The following is a 27002-nucleotide window of genomic DNA, read 5'->3' on the forward strand; positions in this document are numbered from 1 at the left end:
CCCAGAAGATCTGGCAGAGATCATTCATGAAGGTGGTTACAGTCTAAACAAGACTCTCTTTTTTTTCTCTAAACATTTTTAAAAGCTTATTTATTCTGAGCACGAGTCGGGGAGGGTTGCAGGGGGAGAATCAGAAGCAGGCTCTACACACTGTCTGCATGGAGCCTGATGTGGGCTCAGTCTCATGAACTGCAAGATCAGGACCGGAAATCAAGAGTCCACCCTAACCAACCGAGCTAAATAACACATTCAGGCGCCCGAAAGCAACAGAGTTTCAGTGCAGACCAAAGAGCCTTCTATGGGAAACGGATGCCATCCAGGACTTTCAGAGCTAGAGGAGAAAGGCAGTGCCTGGCTTCAAAGGACAGGCGGACTCTTGTTGGGGGCTAACTCAGCTGGTGACTAAGCGGAAGCCAGTACACATTTTAACATTTGGAAAATCCTAGGGCCCTTAAGAGTAATGCTAAATCAACTCTGCCTGTGCTCTAGAAATGGGACAACAAAGCCTGGATGACAGCGCATCTGTTTACAAATGGTTTGCAGACTATCTTAAGCCCACTGTTGAAACATGCTCAGAAAAGAAGATTCCTTTAAAAATATGACTGCTCACTGACACCGCACCTAGTCAGCCACGAGCTCCACAGGGACACGCAAGGGGATTCGTGCTGTTTTTATGCCTGATGGCACAACATCCATCCCATGGCCCACGGGTGAAGAAGTCATTTCGACTTTCAAGTCTCATTAAGAAATACATTTTGTAAGGGTGCATGATCTGGACAAAGTAAATTCAAAAACGTCCAAAAGAGTTCACCCTTCTAGATGCCATTAAGGACATCTGTGACTGGTGGGAAGAGGTCAAACTAGCAACAGGAACAGGAGTTTGGAAGAAGTGGATCCCAACCTTCATGAATGGCTTTGAGGGTTCAAGACTTCAGCTGCAAGTGTGGTGGGGACAGCGAGAGAATGTGACTCAGAGGTGGAGCCTCGAGAGAGGCCTGCATGACTGCAATCTCCTGATAAAACGTGCCCGGAAGAGGAGCTGCCCCTGAGGGACGAGGAAAGGTTTCCGGAGCTGGAATGAACTCCTGCTGAAGACGCGTGAGGACGGCTGCAGGACAGCACAGAAGCAGAGAGGACAGAGCAGCGGCGGCGGGATCTGAGGTCGGACTCTGGCTCTGAGGGCCGTCCCGCGGTGGGCAAAATGCCATCAAACAGCCTCACAGGCGACAGAGAAGTCGTTCGTGAAAGGGAGACTCATTCGACGCAGCAAACTTCACCGCTGTCTTATTTTAAGGAACTGCCACGGCCACCCCAGCTGTCGGCAGCCCCCGGCCTGATCGGTCAGCACCATCACGTGCAGGCAGGACTCCGACACCGACAAAGAGATACGACTCGCTTAAAACTGAGATGATGGTTGGCGTGGTTTTTTTTTTTTTTTAAGCAATCAAGTATTTAAGTTTTAAAAACATTTTTAATTTTTATTTTATTTATTTATTTATTTATTATTTTAGTTACTCGTAATCCAATGTTTTCCTGTGTATGCACTGGAACCAAAACATTCCTTCGCCTCCCTTTACTGCCAGCTGCTTTATTTCGGCGGTCTGGAACCCAGCCCGCAGTATCTCCGAGGCATGCCCGCACACGATCCCGGATCAATCTGGATGATTAGCAAGACCTTTAGCATTCATCCAAAGACACCAAAAAGTCACAAGTGGAGAGAAGACAGATGCCACAGTGTCCTGAGGATCTGTATCTGGAACACATAGAGAACCTGGCCCCAGAGACATGAACAGGCACCGGGAGAAATAGGAGACTGCAGCACCTGTGCCCAGCTCTCTCTGGAAGGCACAAGCGCTGCCCTGCAGGCTTGCCCGCCAAGCGGCATTAGTGGGATCTGATGGGCCCTGCCAAGTCTGGGAGGAGTAGGCTTTGTTCGAGGGCCTCCCGTGTGCGGATCTGATCCCCCCTCCATGCCTGCTCTCGTACCACGCGTCTACGTGTCTTCTCACCGCTCTGCTCTGTGGATCACAACCACCCCGAGGGGAAGGTACTGTTATCACCACACTTTACAGACAGGAGAAGGCACACAAAGGTGCAGGTCATGTGGTCAAATGTTATGACGTCAATGTCTTCCAAGAGTCAAAGGAACAGAATGAAACATCCAAGAGCAACAGAAACGAGCCAACTGCAGTTTCAGTGCATCAACAAGACGAAGCTCAGACCACGGGGAGTGAAGTCACAGAACACACAGACTGCGTGATTCCATTTACACCAAACATCAGAGCACACTCACAAATTAAAATCTGGCAAACTTGGACCTTGGCTGGCTCTGTTGGTGGAGCATGTGACTCTAGGTCTTGGGGTCATGAGTTTGAGCCCCATGCTGTGTAGAGCTTACTTTAAAAATAAATATATAATATATAATATATTATATGTACATATATATGTGTGTGTATTTATATATATATAAAAGCACAACCTCTTAAGTCTTCTCAAAGAAACAGGAGAATATCTTTGCAATCTTGGGATAGACAGAGATTTCTTAAGACCCCCAAAGAAGTAATTGCCCAGGAAAAAATACGGTAGAACTGGGCTTCATCAAGATTGAGGACTTCTGCCTACCTAAAGAGGCAAAGAGCCCGGGGCACCTGCTGACAAAGCGCCAGCAGGTGCCCAGTGAAGGACGTCCCTTCCCCACCCCCGCAGCTGCAGGTCTCGGTGGGCTGGGGAAGTCCTGGGGGAGCCTGTGCCTGAAGGAAGACCCCCACCCACTGGACAGAGTCCTGCAGGAGCACAGAAGGGCACGAGGAAGTGTCCCACCCAGCCATCACTACTGTGGAAACCTATAGGTTTCCACAAATATTCCTTGCACACAGAAGCTTGTGTATACACTTACCACGCATTAAAAACAACAACAAAGCAAAACACGATTCTGTGCCTTACTTTTTCTCACTAACATCAGAAACATCCAGTATCACAGACCTCCCGGCTTCACTCTTCCTTCCAATGCGGGGGCAGGGGGGGGGGGCGGGGAGCACCTGAGCAGAGCCATGTCCCCCCCTTTCCACTTACTGTTACAAACAAGGCTGCAATCCTACCTTTACTAGAGCAGATCCTGGGCCACACACAAACTGCTAGAGGGGCTGTTGGCACAAGGACCACGAAGGACTGTCATTAGCCCCCAGAGAGGCAGCTCCCATTCCATGCCTGCTGCAGGAGAGGAAGGCGGGGCAGGCATTTCCCACATCCCTGCCAGTACTGTGGTGCATCAGTTTCCTGTTGCTGCCAAAATGATGCACATGATCATTTTAAGGAGCGGCTTAAACAACATGCATGTATGTATCACGGCAGTTTCGGCGGGGGGTCAGGAGTGAGGTTCAGGTCTCCCTGCACTGAGACCCAGGGGTAGGCAAGCCCCCCTCCTTTCAGGGAAGCTCTCAAGGCCATTTCCTATTCCTTTCTCGGTGCTGACAGAAGTATTCCTCCTTGCTGTAGGACTGAGAGCTCCCTTTTCCTGCTGGCTGGCTGGCACTGAAGGCCATTTCAGCTTCTAGAGGGCACTGCACTCCCCTGCTCATGGCGCCTGAGTTCACCTCCCAGGTCCGCAACAGCACCAAGTCCTCACACTGCACCTCTGTGACCCAGCCAGGCAAGGGTCTCTGCTTCTAAGGATCTGATTAGGCAGGGCCCACCTGGATAACCCAGGTCTGTACCCTTCACACCTCCATAGTCCCTCTGCCACATAAGGTACCACATGCCCAGGTTCTGGGGACTAGGATGTAGACATCCTTTGGAGTTTTTACTCTGCTGGCCACATGCATTCCTCAGCTTTTCTGATCTGCCTTATTTCCAGCTGAAGGTGGCTGTCACCTCCACCTGCTACCTCAAGTTCTCGGTGTCTTTTTTTTTTAATGTTTATTTTTCAGAGAGAGAGAGAGAAAGAGTGAGCGGGGGAGGGGCAGAGAGAGAGGGAGACATAGAATCCGAAGCAGGCTCCAGGCTCCCAGCTGTCAGGACAGAGCCAAACGCAGGGCTCAAACCCATGAACCTTGAGATTATGACCTGAGCCAAAGCCGGAGGCTCAACCAACTTGGCCACTCCGGTGCCCCTCTTGGTGTCTCTTCTGAGTGTAAACTGCTGTGACCGCAGAGCAAAAACAGTGGCCCTCACCCGGCCTGTCAGAGCTTCCACAAAGCTGCCCCTGTGCCACACGGCCTCCCCTTGCATTGTTTTCATTCAGGGCTGTGTCCAAGACCACACCTGGATGGCCCCCAAAACCTACTCCAAGCTGCACTAATGGAAGGGGTCTGAGAGGAGACACACTCCATCACGTACATGCCTTTGATGTGCTGGGGACAAGGGTCCTGAGCAAGAGGAGACGGGGCAAGGAGGAGGCCGGTACCACAGGGACAGCGAGGCCACCCCCTCCCTGTTCCTGGCCCTGCGATTCCAGCCCTGATGGGGTCCTGGGCTTGCCACATGGCTTGTCTCCACCCCAGTGACCTCACCCTGGTATATTTAGAGCCTGGGTCCCATACAGTCCTGAACCACAGTCCTTACAGAGCAAGCTCGGCAGCACAGACTGTCCTTGTCCTTGGGCAGACGCCATCCCGCTGCCAGACAGGAGGGGGAGGCCCAACACCTGGGCAACCCCTAAGGCTGGGAGCGAGCCAGCACCACAGACCTCGAGAAGCTGGAGACCCTGCTGGGGCTGTGCAGGCCCTCCGGTCGCGGCCGAGCTCCCCCACACTCACTTGGCGCATGGCCAGGTGTCTGGCTTCGAGCAGGCTCTCGGGCTCTCCGCCCACCTCTTTCTGCCCTGGCTGCATGAAAGTTCAGGACCATCCTGAGGGCCCATTCCTCTGGCTCTACCCGCAACCCCCCAAAGTCATGACAGTGAGGACACTGAGTGCTGTGTGGGGAGCACCACCTGCACATTCCAGGTGCGGTGAGTCCTCTGAGGGAGCAGAGCCCAAGAAATGCTACGAGGGAGTCTGGCTCCAAACCCTGGCCAGGCCGACAGGCAAGTGTCCTGGGGGTCTCTGCAGCTCCAGGCTGGGCCTCCGGCCTCAGTATGGAGCAGCACCCCAGCCAGCCCGTGGCCCTGCCTGGGCTGGACCCACCAAGACGGAAGACTCCCAAACCTGCCTTCCCAACAAGCCCTGCCGGCCCACACAGGAGCAGCAGGCCTCTCACTCTTGACGATGGGGCCCTGTGAGTCACAGACACCCAGGATCAGATGTGGCCGTGGGGAGGCTTCCAACCAACTTCCAGACCTGCACAGCACAGCACAGGGCCCTTAGGCCAGGGAGGCTGGTGTCAGGTGGCACCCGAGCAGGGCCTCCAAGGACGGATAGCAGAGGTCCCAGCACCTCGGGAGACGGTGGCATGGCACCAAAGCCCTAGGGAGCGGGGAGGGGGCCAGAGCAAAGACAGTGGCGTGAGCAAGGATGCCTGAGAACAGACAGTGGGGAAGCGGGCTGGCTCCTGCACAAGCCGCCTTTCTCTGCGAGCCAGCGTGTGCGTGGAAACGCTGCCGCAGCACCACAGGCCACCCATCTGTGCCCTGTGCCTGAGCCCCTCCCAGCACCTGCCTGTCGGAACCTCTACTCACTCACAGCCACGGCACAGACCCGGCTCTGGGCAGCACCCGGGCGCCACCCTCAAGGCGGGCTCTGGGCAGAACCTCGCTGTCAGGACCAACATGGCGCATGGCAGCCCTCTCCTGCTCCGGCTATCTCCCCTGGGAGTCATTCTCAACAAAAACGAGAACATGTCTCAGAGTCACCTGCCAAAGGGCTTTCCCGGAAGGGGTGGAATTCACAGATGAAGGATGTCTGAGCATCCGAAGTCTCTCATTATCTCGTTTAGGCTCCTTCAGCAGATGCAGATTAATTTGTGTTTCCTCAACAATTAATGAAGCCAAGCATCACCTCCCTTTTCTACCAGTGATGACTCCCCATGTGAGCTGCTCACCATTCCAAGCCCACTTACTCTCTATAAGACCACCTTCTTTATTGCCAACAATTCATCACCGGGCCAAGGAGCCCACAGGGTGGTTGGTGGTGGTTGCCCTGCCCTGTGCACATAGTAGTTGGGCAAGGAAGGCAGTCAGGAGGGGGGAGGACTACTCTGGAAGTACAAGGAGCAGACAGGGCAGGCCGGGCAGTGGTGGCACACAGAGAGGACCCCAGAGGTTTGTTCAGAGGCGGGGCAGGAAGTCCGCAGGTGATTACTGGCAGAAGTGATTCCTTAACTATCTCACTGGGTGCCTTCAGATCCTAGACTGGAGGTTCACGGGCACCATCAAGTACACTTGGTAAGACGGGAAAGTCAATGTCACAAAGACAGCTGCATCTCCAGCATTAAACACACAGGCACCCGCTAAACAAGGCACCTTCCAGTGTCGGCACAGGGAGGAAGAAAGCACATCCTCACTCACACCTATGGGCCCCCCCGCCCCCGGGACACGTGCTCCTCACCACCAGCCCCATTCCCAGGGCTTTTATGGGTCTCCCACCACATGAGAACCAAGAGCAGGAACAAAGGAAGCAGGGAAGCCTTGGTTCCTGGGGAGACCCTCAGGGCATGCCAAGTCCCTGTGCCAGCCAGGCTAACCAGCAATATTAGCCGCTTGACTCACGGTGAATAGGAAGAAGGGGGTCTGGACATGCACTGGTGACAGGCCAAAGGAGAGGACGGCACCCACAGATACAGCCTGGGTAAGAGTCCGGACCATGGAGTGCAGGACACTACCATACTGCTCAGGCCCGAGGCTGGTGGCATCCCAGTCCTCCCTTGCCCAGGGCCAAGCGGGAGCAAAGAGGAGCCTGGCCACGCTCCAGAGCACACTGTGCTGAGTGAACCGCTAAAGGCACACTGCTCATCGTCATCTTTTAATGATGCGTTCTGGGGTATTCAGTGAAGAGATGATACACCCTGGAATCCGCTTGGATGTGGGTGGCAGAAAGGGAAGACATGAAGCAATGCCAACTGGCTCTACACTGGTACCTACTGAAGCTGGGGCGTGGTTACATTATTCTCTCTACTTTTATGTTTGAAATTTGCCACAAATCTAAAAGGTTACAAAATACACCCATTTCCTAACATGCGCAAGATCTCACTGAGTCTGGAATGAGGCGGCAGTTGGCAGCCGTGCGGAGATGAAGTGAACAGATACTTGTTTTTCGATTCCACACGGTGGCTGCTCACTACACCACCTGGTACCCCTGGAGGGGGGCCGAGGGAGCTGGGCTGCCGTCTCCTTCCACGGTGAGCTGTCTCTGGGCCCCTCAATCTCTTCAAACCACTGGGCTCTTCTACCTGCTGTGACCTCTGGCGCTCCTCACCACCCCCGCAGGCTGCTGAGCTGCTGCTCAGGGACTCGGTGTAAAGACTCCTAGGGTGGAAAGGGAGTCTGGGGTCTGTCTCCCAAGGTGGGTCCATGGCTCCCTGCAAAGAGCCCGCAGAGAGCCAGAACCTGGGCCAGGCCTGCCTCCTCCTGCATCCGGACATGCTCTCTATTCTCAGATAGGGAAGATGCCGCAGGGTCCAGGAGGGCACCCACCCAGACCTGGGCCGAGCAGCTCCCTGAGGGGCCTTTCAGAGAGGTGGGGATGGCTGTGCCCACGGAGAGGGCAGGTCCTATGGTTGGGTTCCCAGAGTGCTGAGACCAGGGAGGGAGGAGTCGGCAAGAGGGGACCCAGACTTCTGACACGACAGTAAGCCCCAAGCCACACCAAAGCTCTCGCCCGTCTATGAATGCCAGCATGTCCGTGTTCACACATGCATGAGGTAAGAAGCCAGGGGAGGCCAGAGTCTGGGAGTACCTCACAGTAGGGCCTGGCTCAGGGCACCCTGTACAGGGAGGGCAGAAACATGGTAAAGAGCAAAGTAACTCAGGGAAGGGACAGTTGGCCAATGCTGCCCTGTGGCTACCCTCTGACACCTGGTGACACCACTGGCTTCTCCAGAGTCCAGGACACCAAACTGGCTGCAGAAAACCTACCTCCAACATGGTACATGGAATCATCTTTTAAAACCAAACCCAGTGGAAATATGTTAAATGGCCCTTATCACATGTCTGAAAGTTGCTCTGTGAATCGAATCACCGGTCTGATCCTGGATCTGTGTGCAGAGACAGGAGCAGGGCAGCGGGGCACACCCACCACTGACCGGCTTCTCCTCCCCTATTTCAGGGGATATAGGTAAACCCCAGGCCCTGAGTAATTACCACCCTGTGGGGGATTTCCAACCCCATGTGAAACAAGGAACTGAGACACTAAGTTCAGAGGCACTGAGGCCTGTGGCTGACCGTTCTGTTCTCCATGCGTCAAGGGCTCCCACTCTGTCTCAAATCCCCAGTCTGTCAGGAATTAAGCTGGATGTGTGCAGCCATGGTGGCAAAGGGGAAACCCTGTGCTCCTGGAGCTCCAAGCACTGGTGGGGCCCAAGGGAAGTGAGCCAGGGCAGGACCACCCAAGCCAGATTCTCACCGGGCTATTGGGTTCCCCAGGAAGCTGAGCTCTCTAGCTTTTCATCCTTGCAAACCCACTTTACAGATAAGGAAACTGAGGGTCTGAGAAGGGACTAGAGATCCAGGGCTTATCACACACCTAGAAGGTGGCGGAGTGTGGTCTTACACTAGCCTGGCATTGACTCTGCCTATCACACACCGCCCAGCTGGTGCTTTACTAGGTGGGGTGAGGGAGGGAACCCAGATGCCACCAGGCTGGTGATGTTGGCATCCTGCCCACATACTCCCCCTGACCTGCCACAGCAGGTAAACTCACAGGTTGTAGTTTCTTGAGCCACACAGGGCCAGTGCCCTCATGCCCAGCACATCCCTGGGCTGCCTCTGACTTCCCTCCAGGGAAGCTTAGAGCCAGGAAGACCCACCACCCTACTCGGCACTGCAAGGGCTTCAGCCCCCACAGTGCTCGCCCGAAGCAGCAGGCCCTTTGGTAAATGGCAACAGCACGGGAGCCTCCCTCCTACTGGACCCCAGCAATGGCGCATACAAGTCTTCCTGCTTCTGATGAACTGCACACACATTCCCAGCTGGGTGCCATTCTTTCTGTGACTCAAACTGCCTCTGCCACAAGTTGGTGCGAGAGGTGGTGGCACCAACACCCCACAGAGATCCCGGCTGAGCCCAGCCCATGTCCCACCCCATCTCCCTGAGGCAGGAAAAGAAGTCAGTGTGGCTTGATCCTCCCTCTTGGCTCTGGAAGGTGCATCCTCCTGGCCCTGCAGTGCCCTGCCTGGTTCCACAGCCAGCCAAGGGGAAGAGGAACCTCCCTTAGGTCGTTTGCACTCTGCTTGGCCAAGGTGCCTTGTCTTCCTCTGCCAACCCGCAGTGGCAGCCTCGCACCCACAGGGGTGAAAAATCTCTCTCATTCATGTCTTCTTAGAGGAAGAAGGAAACTGTCAGGGGGTTGAGGGGTATCCCAGCTGCAGCTGCCAAGCTCAACACTTGGAAAAGCACAAAAGCACTTCCTCATCAGAGGGGCCATCTGCTCCCCAGGAGCGTCCACAGCTGGAGCACGGCCACTGCCTGCATGGCCCTGATTGTCACACTCAGCCCACAGAGCACCCACGGCCACAGCATGTAACTGCAGCTGCAAGTCAGCCCAGGGGATGCAAACCCCAGCCTGGCCCAGAGAGCAGCCCAGCACAGGAAGAGGAAGCGCAGGGCAGTGGCTGGAGCTCCCCATCAGCATGCCAGCATGAGCAGCTGCCATCACTGAGGGAGAGGCTAGCAGATGGGGGTGGGGAGGGCCAGGGAGGTAGTGGCAGCAGTCCCCAAACTGTTCCTCTCTCCTTCCTCCCTCCTCTACTTTTTATCTCAGCAGCTCTCTCCAGCAAAACTATGCACTTAAACTTTCCTGACCTCCGAATCAGGTCAACAGGACATACACAATTCTCATTATGATCTGGTCCCTTCTGAGAATACAAGAGCTCTCAACATGTCATCTGTGAACTGGCTCGTTCCTGCACTGATACAACTGCAGGGTCAGGAAGCATCCGATGGTATACAGCACTCCCGTCAGGGTTTCTCCCTCCCACCCGAGGAACAGCCAGTAAGAGAACCAGCTCTGCCAGACACAATGGCCCGATGCCCATGGGAGGAGCTCCCACAGTGCTCGACCCACACGCATGCAGAACACAGACGATCCAAACCAAGAATCAGACAGCTCTGTAGGAACTGATAGGGGCCAACCTCCGAGAGACTGTTAAGCAAACCATCGAGGCGACAACAGTGTACGCCAGCACTGCCAAGTGAAACACTGGCGGTGGGGCTGAGCAGGGGAGGGCCAGGCAGTGGAGCTGTGCAAGGATGCAGTGGGGCCGCACCTGGCCTCTGCTGCTGGCCCATCTTGGACTGATGAGCCACAGCTCCTCCTCCGTGAGTGGGGAAGCCCGGGGGAATGCTGGGAAAGCCACAGATCATCTCTGTACGCCCGGATGGTGGCTGACCGGCATCCTGAGATCCTGTGCCCACGGGAGGCCTAGGTCAGGTGTGCCCTGCTCGTCTGCCACCAGTCTGCTCTAAGATGCCTTCAGGCAGTGCAGTGCCCAGCACGGTGCCAGGCTACCAGTCCATCAACCTGGGCTGCTATAGGATCTTGGGAGCCAAGGATCCTACAGAATTGCCCCCCAACAAGCCAGCAGGTGCTTCCTAAGCAACGACTGCAGGCCTGGACTGCTCTGGAAGGCATGTGTGGCCCAGGCCTGAGGTGTGGGTGGACATGGCCAGAGGCAACAACAGAAGCAAAAGGTAAAAGCACCACAACCGAGGCTCACCTGTGGCAACATCCAGAGAGCGCTTTTAAAAAGGATTAGGCCAGGTGAAAGTGAGCATGCCACATAGAAGTCCAGGATGCCCCTGGTCAGCAGAAGAGTGTGTTGTATGTGAATAGCATTCAGGGGCTGGTGGCCCTCACTTTCCTAAGCACTCCCACGAGGTCACCATGTTCGCTGTGCCGGGTGACAGGAGAAGAGCGACAGGAACTGCCAGAACCTGAGTGGGGGCCACACTGGCTAAGTCATTTGCCAAGTCCCAGGGTGGGTATCAAGGAGCTCTTGTCTCCTTTCATTTTTTTTAAACTTGTTTATTTATTTTGAGAGAGAGAAAAAAATGCATGTGTGAGAGGGGCAGAGAGAGGAGAAGAGAGAGAATCCCCAGTAAGCTCGCTGCTGTCAGCGATGTGGGGCTTGGACCCACAAAGATTATGACCCGAGCCGAAGTCAGACACTCACTCCACCAAATGAGCCACCAGGCGCCCCCTTGTCTCCTTTAAATAGGAATCTGACAGAGCCGCAACCTTTCCAGGCCCTAAATGAAACTAAGGACGGGTGTGCCTGTTCCATGTGGGGTGGTGACCATTAGCCAGGACAGCACCAGGAGAGACTGTGCACTGGAGGTCAACGGACAGCACCGATCCTACCCACCCCCCAGCCCACTGGGCTGTTCCCTCAACCTCTAAGTGGGAGGATGACAGAGGCTCCCGACAGGCTCCCAGAAGGGGAGCGAGGGACACACATGGACACCAAGGATGCTGCCTGGCACACAGTAAGTGCTCAGAAGGGAGTCATCTCCTACACTCAGGAGGCGATCAGGCCCAAGGCCGCCCCGCCCCTCACATGCTACCCTACAGCTCAAGGGCTCTGGGATTTCTCAGTCGGCAGTCCTGTAACGGGGCCACCATGGAGTGAAACAAGGACACAGTCACCCATGGAACAGAAAGGTGAATCTGTACCTTCTGTGTCAAATATCATATAAGGATGGACATTCCTATCCCGAGACCCAACAACTGCACTCTGAGGCACATACCATAGAAACGTGAACACCCACACATGAAGAACGCATGCAGAAAAGCCCCCACTAAAAACCACCTGATTGGCCGTCAATAGTAACATGGAGGACCAAATCATGGTCTATCCATCCAGTGCGGAATCTACAGACAACATGGCACAGAAATCTCAAAACAGTGTCCAGTGAAAAAGGTAGAAAAGAATGCATTCTGTATTGGATTGAAAGCTCCCAAGTAGGCAAAGCTTCTCAGTGGTGACCAAAGTCAGGGAAGGTGGGGGTGGGGAGTTCCTTGGACAGGGAGCAAGAATGGCTTCTGGGAAAACAAGCGCTCTGTTCCTGGACCTGGATGCGAGGTTGCTGAGGTGCAACCTCTGAACAAACATGCAGTAACATGTAAAACTCACAACCTGTGCCCTTTTCTGGATGATCTTAAAGGCCATCATTAAAGGAAACTGATGCCAAAGCTGGTGGGACTGAAGAGGAGGAGGCGGCACTGGAGAGTCAGGCGCCAGCTCCCCCCAGCCCCCACCAGCACAGATCCTCCGCGGGTCCCACAGAACCGCCGCAAAGGCCCAGGCTACCTGAAACACGCAGCACGCACTATGCTTCAAAGCTCACACAGAAACATGTCCACACATTCCTGCCCCCCAACAGGAGTCAAGTGTGGGGAGGACAAGGGCGCTGTGCAGGTTCCAGGAAAGGGGTACTCAGCAGCTCAGTGTCCCCAAGAAGTAAGCTCGAAAGTAACTGCAGAGACAGGCAGGCAGCACCCAGTGCGTGGGCGCTGCCGGCCAGCACTGTGCTGGGCATCCGGCTCTTACCAGACCACGGTCTCTTTTGAGGCTACACAGCCCCACACAGGTATTATGCTGTTTCCCCAGCATGGAATCCAGGGCACCCATTAAACACCTGGCCACAGGTTCATTACTGACCTAAGCTGCTACATGCCTGAGTCCATGCAACAAGCCATTAGCAAATCATACTGGGTGACCTGGGCAGAAAAAAGACAGCAGGCTTAAAGGAGAGCAATGGAACAATTAGGATAAGGAAGTGTTCATGCCTAACCCAGGAAAGAAGGTATCAAAGAAAAGGAAACTAGAAATTGAACTGGGGGTGGCAGATAACATTTGAAAATCAATGTAGCTTTCCATATTATGAGGCTAACAATGAAAAAGCCTTGTGATTGCTCCAAAAGATCTGGAAGAAAACATTTGACCAAATTGGGCCCTTCTTTCTCATAAAAACTTTCAGCAAACTAGGAATAGAAGAGAACCTCCTTGGTCTGACAAAGTGCTCCACCTCACCCACAGCAAACATCATACTTGATGGTGAGTGGCCCCATGTTTCCCCCTAACAGGGACAAGACAGGGACATGCTAACACTTTTCTGTCTGGTCAGGAGGTTCCGGCCAATGTAATAAAGCAAGAGAAGGGGGGAAACAACAATACTACCACCAAAACAGATATCCAGATTGGAAAGGAGGAAGTAAAACGGTCTTTATTCGCAAATAACAGAATAGTCTATACTGAAAATCTTACAGCATCTCCAAGAAAGTTACCACAACAAGTGAGTTTAATTAGCAAGGTTGCAGGATACAAGTTCAATATAAAATGCAACTGTATTTCTATGTGCATTGTCATTCACAAAATGAAATTAAAAAAAAAAAAAAAACAATGCCAGGGTACCTGGGTGGCTCAGTTGGTTAAACACTCAACTCTTGATTGCAGCTCAGGTCATGACTTCACATTTGTGAGATCAAGCCCTGTATTGGGCTTCATGCTGAGTGTGGAGTTTGCTTGGGAGTCTCTCTCTCCTCTTCCCCCATGCATATACCTGCACATGTGCTCTCAACACTAAAAAAAAAACCCAATTCCATTTATAAAAGCAACTAAAAATATTAAGTACCCAAGGATACTATCATCTGACAAAAGACATGAAAGACTTCAACAGTGAAAAGTGCAAAATATGGCTGAGAAAAATTGAAAGAAGTATCAATTAATGGAGAGATACACACAGTTAATGGACTGGAAGAGTCAACAGTGTTAAGATGTCATTTCTCCCCCAAAACTGATCTACACATTCAATGCAATCCCAACCAAATTCTAGCAGGGTCTTTTAGAGAAACTGGTAACTTGATTCTAAAATGTATATGGAATCACAGAGGTCCTAGAATAGCCAAGAAACTGGGAAAAATGAAAATCAGAAGATTATAATTAAGACAATGTGGTACTAACAGTAAAGACAAATAGATCAATGGGAACAGAACAGAATCCATTAACAGACCCACACAGTCATGGTCAACTGACTCTTAACAAAGGTATTAAGAATTCAAAGAGGAATGAATAATCTTTCAACAAACAGTGCTAGAATAACTGATAGCCATATGCAAACAACAACAGCAAGGAAAACATCCTTTACCTCTAGCTCGCAAGATACATAAACATTAATACAAAGTGGATCATAAGCTTAAATGTAAGAGTTAAAACTATTGAACATCTATAAGAAAACACAGGAGGAAAATATTAGTGACCTTGGGCTTGAGAAGGACTCAAAATATGACAGAAAAAGCACAAACTGACTTCATCAAAATTGAAAATCTTTGTTCTTCAATATGTGACACTACTAAAGGAAAAAGAGCAAGCCACAAACAGGTTGAAAACATGTATGAATCATATATCTAAGAACAAACTTGCATCTAGTATACATTTAAAAAAAAAAGTCTTTCAACTCAATGACTAGGCAAAGAACCCAATCCCCACCCCGCCAAAAAAATAGGAAAAGTGGTTTGGATACTCAAATCTTTCATCAGAAAAGACATGCATGGCAAATAAATGCATGAAGAGATGCGCAGCATTATTAGTCATTAGGAAAATGCTTAAAACCGTCACTACATTAACTATTAGAAGAGCTAATGTGAAAAAGACTGACCATACCAAGTGCTGGCCGAGATGTGGAGCAACAGAAATTCCCATACACTGCTGCTGAAGTGCCACATGGTGGAATCACCTTGGAAGACATGTGGGCAGACTCTTAACCCCAAGTCCACCAACAACACATGGACAGATAAGTAAACTGCTCTGTTTCCATAAAATGAAGTACTACTCAGCAACAAAAAAGAATGAACTATTGCCATATACGACATGCATGAATCCGAAAATATGCTGAATGAAAGAAGAGCCCAGACCAAAATAAAACAAAAAACAGCATATACTGCATGATTTCACAAAATTCTAGAAAAGGCAAGCAAATTCTGCAGTGACGGAAAGCAGATCAGCAGTTGCCTGGGGCTGAGGTAGACTAGAGGGAAGATTACAAATGTGCAGAAAGAAACTTCTGAAAATGATGGATATGTTTATTACCCTGATTGCGGTGATAGTTTCTCAGATGAATACAGGTCAAATATATCAAATTGCACAATTTAACATGCAATTTACTGCAGGTCAATTCTACTTTGATAAAGCTGTAAAACACCTGTAGAGGCAGAGGGTGCAGGTGACAAGGTGACTGGGAAGAAGGGGCAGTAGGCAGAGCACAGAAACTTTTTTGTCACAGAGGAGGCCTCAGACACCCAGACCTCCTTGGGGGTGGGAGACAGGGCTGTAAGTCCCTTCACCCCTCGTGCCTGGGCATCCCACGGGCATCATAACGACAACAACTTTGATGTTGCATGTAACGGGGCCCCAGGAGGCACCAGTACACATCAGCTTTTCTTTCTGGGACATTCTACACGCCCCTACAAACACCTGGGAATCCAACAGACTCTGCATCTGAACTGTGGCTTGGAGTAGGTGATCTGTGCCCTAGAGGAAGGCCCAGCCCTCAAGGGGGACACACTATGGCTGAAGCTGGGTGACAGTGTCTCATAGGTTTCAAAATAAAAAGGCTTACCAACCACCCAAGACTGAACTTAAGGACATGTGCCCTCCTCAACCTGCCCTCATGGTTTTGCCGTTCTTCAACCGGAGACCCAAGTGAGGGAGCCACCTTCCCATGCTCAGAAGAGTGAAAGGCCAGTGCCACAAACATCTACAGAAAATCTGAGGCAATGACAGGCCGTGTGTTCTTCCCTGAGCAATGACCAGTATCCATCCTCCTGCAAGAAAACTGCCTCTGTGTGTCTGAAGCTTCTTTTCCCTCCTACCGCTGCACGGTTTTCTCCAATGGGAATTAAGCTCCTGTGACCGAATCTGTCTGAAACCCTGACTCTCCCTCCAGACAGCTGAGCTAGACCCCCAGCAAGCTCAGGTGTGGCTTGGGGCTCAGTAGCAGCAAGAAAGATAAAAAGAAGGGGCAGTAGAGGCCAGTGTCACCCAGGGTTTCTGAAATAATTCTGCTTCAGCTCCAACAAGGACCAAGTAGCTTCTGTGGGCTGGGCCAATGACCAGTTATGACACCAGTGACATTTTGTAAGGGGAGAGGATACTTTCCAGGTTCCAGCCAACTGCTTTACGTACCACTGCCTTGGAGGAACATACCTGGTTCAAAAAGTGGCAGCTGTGAGAACATCACCAAACCCTCAGTCTTGAAAACATGAGTCAACTAAAATAAAAGCTCACAGCTGAACCTGGCCCAGGACTAACCAGCCAGCCTGCACCTAGCCGGTGCTGCCTTTGCCACAGACCCCTACCCATCCACACTCCACCTACTGCCAGGCCCCTGCCAGGAGAAAAGCACAAGTCCCCTGTGCCACAAGGCAAAAAGCCCCACTGTCTGGGGTGGGGCAGAGGGGAGGGGTGCAGGCAGAGGGAAAGCCAAGGCAAGAGCAGGAGGAGGTTGCCTAGTCCTTGTCCCCTGAGGCTGTGGCGGCACAGACTTTGTTACTCGTCCAGGCAAGCAAGAGTATTTGCTCAGCAGGACTCACTGGCTTTGGGGAGAGTCTTTCATTTTCCAATACAGTGGCCTGGAAGTTACCACAACCTCAAATATTTTCTCCAACTTACCTTCTTGGCAACCCCGAAATTATTCCAAAGGATTATATAAGGAGGGAGAAGAAGCCGGGTGAAGTTTGTGCAAAGCCAGACATAAAAGCAACACAGAAAGCAAACATCACAATCCACCATGGTGACTTGGTGAGAGCGGTGACAGCATTATCTGCTGGGTGGCGGCACTGCTTGGCATCGCAAATGAGTGGGAGGTTGCTGGTAGAGGATGAGGGCACAGTGGAGGGTCACGACAGCTCCCGAGGCCAGATGCCACCAAGAGCCAAATCAACTGCTTCCTCTCAACCTTCCTGTCGGAGGCCTCACTGGACCCGAGCGGACTCCTGCAGCACTTCCTGTCTCACTCCAAACTACCTGCATCTCACCAGAGGGGAAGTGGCAGCCAAGCTGACCCTGAGGCCAGGAGCCCACCCCATGGCTGAACAGCAGAGGACAGAGCCCTGCAGTTGGTCCCTCGGTCCCCTTTACCAAGGTCCAAGGACGGCAGGGTCCCAGCTGGGCTCCGGGACAAGCACTGCAGTGGCTTTTCCTGGTCTTAAGTGCACGCAGGCAAAGAACACCGAGGGTTTCACTGTTCGCTGTATTTCCCCATAGGTCTCATTTGCTAACATCACTTCCTCAATATTTTAAACCTATTTTCTGACCTATTTTCTTGAGTCTGTTTTTTCCCTTTTTCATCCTCACCATGAAGTTGGGTAACCAAACAAGAAAAAATGCAGTAGTGCATCAAGGGGAGGAGAGAGGAGGTGGGATCTGGCCGCCTAGTCCCACTACCAAGCTCCACCCGCCACCACAAGAGCACCACAGCTCAGCCTGGGCCACCTGTCAGCAGGGCTGAGGAGGGGCTGTCTGCCCTGCCTCTTCCCTCTCTCCTCACAGCTCCTCCTGGCCCCGCCCCCTGTGGCCTCATCTCCCTCCACCCAGAGCTCCTCCAGCCCCAGCTCCCCGTCCTTTCCTTCTCCCCACTTCTCTGAGCTCCTGGACGGACCCGTCTTAGGCAGCCTCAAATCTGCACTGCAAGCCTAGGTGTCACATCCAGCCTCCAAACGCCCACCTGGCACCGCCCTCCCACTGGACCCTGCTCCTGCAACACGTGTGTGCTAGGAGCAGCAGGAGCACCCCTGGAACAAGCAGGCCTCCCTTACCCTCACCTCTGGCAGGCGCCACACCTCCAAATAAACCCACCCCCACAAGCCCTGTAAGTGTGTATTCTTTACACTCTCATTTCAACCCCCTGACATGTGGCCCTGAACCCTCCTCTTTAGCCAACTGCCAGGTGCTTTGTCGGAGCATGCCTGCATATGGCTCCATAACTTTTTATGCCCCGAGTCTCCTCAGTCCCTTTGGCTTTCCTCTCCTCTGAGAGCAACTTCTGAGCCACCGTCTCTGCCCTAAGTGTGCCCTCTTGAACTCCCAACAGCCTGAGAGGCAGATACCCACATCATGGCTCAGGTCTGACCCCAAAGGCTGCACTCTGCGGCACTGTCTCCCCTGAGCCCCTTGCACCCCCCCCCCGACCTGAGCCATGGCAATGTTTCTGTGGGTGACTTTCTGGCACTTGTCCAGAGACGGCGACAATTATGTAGTTGAAATTGCATTACAGATGCTATTTTCTCTTTTCATTTAACTCTTACTTCCTCCTATTGCTACATAATCTTCATAATGATCATGTTTAACAGCTAAATATTTCATCACTGCATCATAATTTCCCTGACCTCCTCCAACTGCTGGACATTCCATCTCCTTCCGGGCTTTCCTACTGCAACCAATGTTGCAATGAACATCTTCAAACATACAACTTCCTTCTCTCATTTTTTTTCCTTAGGAATAAACCCCTAGGTGTTAAAATTTGCTCCAAGGGTCCAAATACTTCAATGGCAAATGGTACTGTCACAACTGGGCTTTCTGATTCTGGGCTTACACAATGCAGTGACCCCATTCCCAGGGGAAGAAGAAAGCAAAGGGTCCCAGAGAGGTGGGCCCACCTGCCTGGCTAAGCCACACACAGGTTGTCAGGGCTGTCATCCTACTCTTGTCCTCCGTCCATTGACTCTGCTGGAGTATGGCAGTGTGTCTCTAGTGTGCCAGCAGGGGAAGGAAAGGGGCCCCCGTGCAGACAGTCCTCCAGGTCTGGCACTGAACCCACCTGCTTACACAGACACACAGAGAGAACTGGGCTCCCCCCCGCCCCCTGCTCAGCTAGCTACTGGAGAGACAGGCACATTATCACTCTACCTAGTATGGCTATGACACACCTGCATGGACACAATGGCACAGGGCTGGGGACATTCCTGGAATGTGGGCTGACCAGGAGGCTTGAAATGGAAGTAACTGGAGCAGATCTAAGACCCCGCTCCAACATCACTCTTGCACCCCTCTTGAAAGGAATTGGGGGCAGTAGGATCTGGAGTGGGATCTCTAGAGACTCCTCTGGGTGCCTTGGGTGACAGCTTGCTGTCCCTTCCTGTATGCCCCACCTCACGGCCCGTGACCGCTGTGTGGCACACCACACTCCAACCCCAAACCTGAAAACAACTAGCCATAAACTGGGCCGACCTAAGGCAATGCAGATTCAAACTCCATGAGAGGTCAGCAACCCCACCACACCGTCTGCATCCTGTACACCATTCAACAAGAAGGCCCGTTCGTGCCCATATAATGGGGATGTCAGAGGTCACAAATACCCCCAGGCCCATGAGGATGGTAAGCCTGAGCCCCTGAGCACTCCATCAGACATCGCCCGGACAGTGCAGTGTCTGGCTCTTTTTTCAGGAGCTCTGGGCACTTTTAGGACCTATGTACAGTGGGCGAGCCACAGCCTGGGGTGACAACTCCAGCTGCCGTTCCCATCTTTGTGCCGGGCACTACTGACTTGCAAACACAATCTCTATTCAAAGCAACCTCACAGATGAGACACAGGCCCAGAAAAGTAAAAAAACTGTTCAAGACCAGACCCAGTGCGGCAAGATCTGAACCCACATCTGTCTCACTCCAAATCTAAGGGCTCTGCTGCTGCTACCCTATACACTGCATCCTGTCATAACAAATTCTCCAACATTTCCACTTTTAAAAATCCACTGCGGCAATCTATTTCTTTGGAAGCAAGAAGTCGACTTCCCCCTGTTGTTTAATGCCCATGAATTTAAGACTAGAATTTGGAAGCAACCAACTGGGACAAGCATGCATAGGCAAGCAGTAGAACAAGCTCATTTTCAAAAACTGCCACTGGAAAACACTAGAGAAAGGACACAGAAACCGCCTTTCCCGAGTCTGTCCTCTTCAGTTCCCGCTCGCAGTCCGAGGTACCCGACTGTGAGCGAGACTCGGTGCCTTGCAGCCACCACCCGTCCCATAGTCCTGCAGCAGCAGCAGCACCTGGCCACCTTCTGAGGCTCTTTTCAAGCTGCCTCCTTGGAGCTCCCAAAGTCCAGCCCCGTCCCAGCCCCAGGCCAGTCCCAACACAAACTATCCCTTTGATCCAGGTCCCATGTGGGTTCTGGGGACATTAATTCAGCAGCACCTGCTGATAGCACACGCCACACCAGAACCCTGTTTTTCTCTCTCCCAACACAGCAAATAAAATTCACAAAATGTGTTACCATTGAGAAGTCGGGTCATCCATTAACATCCTCTGCATACGCTGTGATGACTGCCCAACTGTGCACGCTGCACGGCACTAGACAACGGGCCCAGTCTCCTGGGACATTCCAGATGTGGGCCCCTAGCTTGCACCCTTCTACCCTGCGACCCCCCAGTCCACAACCCCCAGGCCACCTGGAGCACAAATGATGAAAACGACCTCACGTCTGACACCAGCACATCAGGCCAGCCACGCTACGGCGATCATCTGTAATGAGCACGAGGACTGACTAAAAGGGAGAAAATGTGCTAAAATGACAAACATATCAGATAGAGTAAGTTCAGTCGGAGCTGAAAACTCAGATGCTGCTAATCAACAGAAATAATACTACGATAAACAAAACAAAAGTAATAAGACACCAGAAAAACAACTGATCGCAAATCCCACTCAAACCTCCTGAGCCCCCCACACATTCCCAGAAAGCTCCTGGCCCGCGCTCCCCTGGACCCTGAAGCAGGAAGAAGCCTTGTAGAGAGACTGCTTGTCAGGTCAGGGTTCCCAGGGTACCTGAAGGCGCGTCCTTTACATTGTCCCCACTTCACTCCTGTCCTAAACAATAGTACCTGGTTTTTAGTCCACGGGTTATATTTTTTCTAGTACCATGACAATATATAGACAACTATGAAAATAAAATATGTTCACCTCCAAACCCACAAAGCCTTTTTCCACGGCAGGCAACACTGATCCCCCTGCCCTCTTCTGCTCACAGCTGAGCTGGAGTCTCTGCCCCTCCAAAACAGATGCCTCGCATCTCACGAAAAGATGGTAGATATGATGTAAAGTGTGTGCAGGCCCTGCAGGAAGCAGGAGAATGCGACTGCACAGCAACGGGAGGGGAGAGCAGGCCCATCCATGCTTCAACTAAACATTACTAAATCCTACTTCTTCTGCCCCTGAAGCACACAGTAAGGTGGGAGGAGCCAGAAAAAAACCACTTAGACACTGCTACATTTCTGCCTCTGCCAAACTCCTGGCCAGAGGATCTTCTCACTTCTCCCAGTTTCTCCAAGGCTTTCGCTGGGGCCTCCTCTGGGGTGGCAGGCATTCATCTAATCCCAGCTCAGCGGCTGCTATAGGCCACATTTGAGGGGGGGGGGGGCTGTGCAGTGGGGACTGTCCTCCAGCCCAGGTTAGAGTCCCATCCTGGTGGTGGAGATGGGCGAGTGTACCAGCAGGGCTCCGTGACGGCACTGCAGAGCAGGGAGAATGGGGGTGCAGAGCCATTGCACAGGTATGCACAGACATGGAATGGTGGGGAGGTAAAGGGGGACTGAGGCAAAAACGAAGAGGCAGGCAGGGGCCTGCTGTGCCAGACACTGGTTTGAGAGCTCCAAGCTTGGCTTGTCTTGCAGAATTTGGGGTGCCCAGGGGATGTGCGGGGGCAGGGGCTGAGCTGGGCTGGTGTTCCCAAAGCCCCTCCACATGTTGCTGGTACTGCTCCCCCCATCCCCCACCAGCTTTGGGCTAGTCCTGGGGTTCTGCTGCAGCACCCTACTGTGGAGCGGGGCCAGTCGCTTTGGGTCTCATCTGTGCCCTGGGACCCCATGCAGAAGTCTTTCCACCAAAAGGCACTAACCACCACAGCGGCACGGGCTTTGCTTCTGCCGCCCTCCTGGCCTAACACTGGGTTCCCACCAGGGTGAGTGGAAGAACAGTAGACACCCACGCCTCCCCTTCGCTGATCACCGACCAGGGCCCTTTGCTCTTGAAGTTGGATCTGGCCTCAAAACCTTTCTTAACCCAGAGTTCTGGGTGGGTAGACTGCTGAGCACTGGGGTGCAGGGGGGACCCTAGCCTATCCTCTTCAGTAATACTCCCTCTCCCTGACCTGAGTTCCTCTAACTGCATGTCTGCCAACAACACTCAAAGGGGGTCCATGTCTGACGGTCTGATCAAGACTCTGAAACACACAAACACATGAAACCACACGAGGCCCCCCGCCCCTTCTCTCTCTGTCTCTCTGTCTCTTTCTCTCTCATGACCCAGAGGCCCTGACAGAAAGTCTCAATCCTTCCTTCTAAGCCCCGATCGGCACCTCAGGTTCCTTTCTTCCAAGGCTGTCTTCTCACCGCACTCCGATCCTGTGCCCCCATCAAGCATGCGGAGCTCTCTGGGGCCCTCCCCAGTCTGTCACTCCCAGGGATGAGCCTGAGGCGCTGCTTCTGGTGGGAGCTTGCCTGGAAGATGAACTAGGAAGAGCTGGTTCTTTACAGCCTCAGTAAGGCCAATTAGGCACAACTTTATTAAAATATTCTTTCTACACACACACACACACACACACACACACACACACACACACAAGAAAAAAGAAAGAAAAGAAATTCTTACACACAGCTCTATAAATTACAGTCCAAAGGAATCAGGCTCTATCTGCCCCTTTTTACAGGGAGGAAGTTAAGGCACAATGAGGTCACCTATTCTGCTGGGGTCACACAGCTGGGTTTGGGGCCCAAGCAGCCTAGAGACCAAAAACTGGCTCTTCACCACATGCTCCACTGCCCCTCACAGAAATAAACAGATAAAGCACAGCCTGGCCTTGAAGGTGCTCCCGGGGTGGCTGGGCAGGCAGGCAGGCAGGCAGGCGGGGCCGTGGGAGGTGCAGGGTGTTGTGAGGCCTCCCAGAACAGGATGCAGGGGGCTCTCCGAGGAGACCTGAAGGGTACGCAGGTGACCAGAAGGTAAGAACTCGGCAGGTTGAGAGCAGAGGTCAGCGGCACACAGGAGCATGGGTACAGAGAACACCAGACAAGAGTGGGGGGGGGGGGGCCATGGGAAGGTCACACAGTGGACCCCAGGCCATGCTCAGAGCAAGGAGTTGCACTGGTCAGATCAGGCTACAGATTCTGGACAAAGATGCCGCATGGCGAACTCCCAGTGGAGGCAGAGAGTAAAATCTGTGGACCTGGCCAGCCCCACAGAGTGAGATGATGACAAGCAGGATGGCCTGGGTGTGAGATGAAGTGGGGCACGGAGGCAAAGAGGACTCAGGGGCTGAGGGCCTGCCTGAGGAGAGGGACATGGGCAGGAAGGGAGGGCTGTAGGCAGGTGCCAGTGAGCCACTGTGGTGCCGTCAGTGATGTGTGTCCCTTAGCTCACTCGCTTCCTGAGGTTCTGAGCATGGACTTCCCATGGACCACCTCAATTCACCTACCCTGAGATGCACCAATGCATCACCTGTCACTAAGAGACAAATGGTGCCAAATGGAAGACGTGGCCTGGCCCCAGAGACATCCAAATGTGACCGACAGGGCCACCTCCCTCCTCGCAGTCCTCGTACCCTGCGTGTTCAGAGGCGGGCAGACGCAGTCTCCCTCACATCCTGCATGCCGTCTGGGACCAGATGCCGTCCCCAGCCATGCCCTCCCCTCACTCATGCGTGAACAGATCCCAAGCCGGGCATACTCAGCTTCTCTGGCCCCACAAGGCTGCGGCAGCAGCTGCCACACCTGGACACAGGGCCCAGCTCCAGCCCACCCAGCCCCACCCCCAGCTCCAAAGACGACCCTTCCACGCTCCACTCAGGGAACTTTGGGGCCCGAGTGAAAGCCGCCTCAGGACTCGCATCCATAACATTCCTCTGCTCTTCCGCACGGAGCCACTACACCCTGTCACCCAGCTCATCCCACACAGCACCGTGGCTGACAAGCACTGCATGTGCAATTAGATGGTGCAGCCAAAGCAGTAAAGGGGTAGGGCACGGGACTCAGAACCTTCTACTGTAAGGTTATCAGAAAGTCACCTCTCTGGACCCCTTCTGTGTCTCTTAAGGATGGCAATGCTTCTCCAGTGGGATTCTGTGAGACTCTGCCTGGGGGCCCTGATCTGTGTGTGGGATATCGCTGCAATCATCACCTCCGCGGGCTACTCCTAATTTAGGTGCGCTGGAATGCTGCAGAGCTTTTCTGATCCCTAAAGTGACACCAACGGGAGCTGCAAGAGATCCGGGTAACAGACCTCACCCAGCAGCCTCCCCGCGGATAAACAGCAGGGCCCTAACACTGGCTGCTCCCGTGGGTCAGGGTCAGACATGCCCCCCAGGCCCAGCCCCGCAGGCCTCCCTGGGCCAATGCCAGCTCTGCCTGCACTTGCCCTCTCACACCTAAACTCCACTTTTGAGAGAGAGAGTGGGGGAGGAATGGTGTGGCCTCAGGGAAGGTCTCTGGCCCAGTGAGGCTCCAAACAATGCTCATGGGGACCTGTGGTTGCGCAGGAAGCTGCCTCTCCCTCTTCCCCATCCTTCCAGCACAGCTCTGAGAAGGGCTATGCAGGAGGCTGCCTGCCCTGCCCATAGGGGGCACCCACAGAAGTTGCCCCTTCCTATCTTCCACTGTGAAAACCAGCACTCCACACGCTTATTGGCTGACAGACCTAGTGGAGACTTGCACACAAGTATTCAAAAAGCACTGTTTTATTAATAAAACTCTGGGAGCCAGCTCCATGACAATGAAACAGATACTATCATAGAATATTATGCTTCAGTTAAAGGGAAAATTCTACTCCTATGTAACAAAGACAGAGCCAGGTAAATGAGCTGGCTTCAAAATGACAGACTTGTGTGCCAAAATTTATTTAAAAGTCATGCACAGTGTTCTAGGACTTCTCTCTACACACAAAGAAGACATACTCCAGACTCAAGAGTGGTTCCCTCCAGAGTGACAGAAGAAAACTGCATCAGTGACAGAGGTCAGAGGGGCCTTGGTTGTAGCTCAAACTCTTAAATTGTGTACGGACAGGTCAGTGAAAAGGAAAAGAACACCACACTGAAGGGAGAAGATAGGGCAAAGGAGGGCCAAGAGTGCAGGCCACCCCTGACGTGAAGGCCAGATAGGGTGCCAAGGTTCTGGGGGACCGCAGGTCGCCAGAGTCCATTCTGCAGAGGGGACATTCTGGGTCTACCAGCACTGCACACAGGGGCGTCAGCTTTCAGAGACAGCGGGGCGTGCAAGGTGACCCTAGACCTGGTTTGCCAGAATGCTCATTTAACACCTGTTGTCTCGTGTAACTTTTAATAGTGCCTCGTTCGCTCTAAAAGTGTCCTGTCCTAGTCTAGAGGTTGAGGAATATAGTTGCCTTGGCTATGGGGACAGGGAAGGAGTCGCTGCGAGGCCTCCTCAACACCGCGCACCACTGTGGCCCCACGGTTACTGCAGGCTACGCACTGTAACACCACTCTACACACACTGTCCACGAGTCCCAGAGCTCTCTGGCGTAGAGGACGGCACAAATTCGAAACGGAGACTCAGAAATGAGATTCCTGCCCAAAGTGACATAGTCCACACAGAGTTTGAGATGCCAGCATGGGCAGGACTTGGACAAGGCCCCAGGGTCCTCAGACTGAGACACAGGCAGGCTGAAGGCCACAAAAGCAATGACGTAAGGGAGAGAGGCCCAGGAACCTGCCTCCATGGGAGGCAGCAAAGGAAACCTCACTGGCCTCTGCCAGCACCCCTGTGCAGTCCATCTCCATACATACCCCCCCACCCCTGTGCAGTCCATCTCCACACTCCCCAACCCCCACCCCTGTGCAGTCCATCTCCACCCCCCACCCCCCATCCCTGTGCAGTCCATCTCCACCCCCCACCCCCCATCCCTGTGCAGTCCATCTCCACTCCCTCACCCCTGTGCAGTCCATCTCCACTCACACCCACACACACACACAGCAAGAGGAGCAGCAGAAGGGACTGGCGCAGGGCATTCGGCCAGGAGGCAGCACCTCCAAGATGCCCAGGCTCTCCAGGAGTGGGGTCTCCAGGCTGGTGCACCACAGGAGAGGTGAGAGGCTCAGAGGAGCAGCGGGCAGGGAGACACAAGTGTGACAGGGGAAGGGGTCAGGTGGAAGATTCCCAGGGCAAAAAGCACCAGCCCAGATTCCACAGTGCTGGGAGGGACAGGGCTAACGGGCTCAACCTGCAAATGCCAGGTCCTCGGAAAGAAACAGGTGAAGGCTTCACGGAGCTCTTAGTAACCACACACCTTTCCACATTGGTCTTCTCACACACCTCTTAGCAAATCTGTCACTCAGTGGGGGCAGCTCTCCTCCTTCCTCACTCACCTGGCGCTCGCTCTCTCTCTCTCGCTCACTCTCTCTCTCTCTCACTCTCTCTCTCTCTCACACACACACACACACACACACACACACACACACACACACACACTCTTCACTTCTGCCTCCCTGCCAAGGGATGGGCATCCGATCACTGGCCTGCCGGGCAGCTTGACAGGGAAAATCTCATCCTTAGCAGGTCACCTGGCCTCTACAGGCCTGGGCACATGTGCGTCTGGAGACTGCAATGGACTGGCTTCTCAGGGGATGCTATTTCCCTCCTCCCTACAAGATCTGGGATGTGACAGCTTTTGGGCTAGGCCCCCAAAAGCACAAGCACCTTCACCTAATTAGGAATGACACTAGTTTGCACGCTGGGCCAGTCCGATCTCACTGACCCGGCAGTGTAACTCTCCATAAAGCAGGGACATCTGGCCAGCAGTGGGGAGACCACTGAGCCTCCAGACTCTCAGAAGCTGTCTGGCCCTGTAAACGAGGCCCACACAACTTGCACAAACTGGAATGGGTTTGGGTTTCATTCCTTCCCTTTTTGAGGGAGTG

At 53.1% G+C, this 27002-nt stretch overlaps 1 protein-coding gene across 4 annotated transcripts in view; it reads right to left on the minus strand.

Annotated features, from left to right (window-relative positions):
- Positions 1–27002, minus strand: part of MED26 (mediator complex subunit 26) — a 51427-nt gene that overhangs the window by 4781 nt on the left and 19644 nt on the right. Inside the window, exon 1 of one of the 4 annotated variants that reach the window (XM_029916093.1) lies at positions 16759–17261. The exons of 2 other annotated variants lie outside the window; for them this stretch is intronic. In XM_029916093.1, coding sequence (XP_029771953.1) covers positions 16759–16878 — 120 coding nt within the window. In that variant the 5' untranslated portion in view covers positions 16879–17261. Of the gene's footprint in view, positions 1–13503; positions 13523–16758; positions 17262–27002 lie in introns of those variants that run through there. One more of the 4 variants, XM_029916095.1, reaches the window with a different exon arrangement.

Source organism: Suricata suricatta, chromosome 12 (genome assembly GCF_006229205.1).
Source record: "Suricata suricatta isolate VVHF042 chromosome 12, meerkat_22Aug2017_6uvM2_HiC, whole genome shotgun sequence".
Taxonomy (NCBI): domain Eukaryota; kingdom Metazoa; phylum Chordata; class Mammalia; order Carnivora; family Herpestidae; genus Suricata; species Suricata suricatta.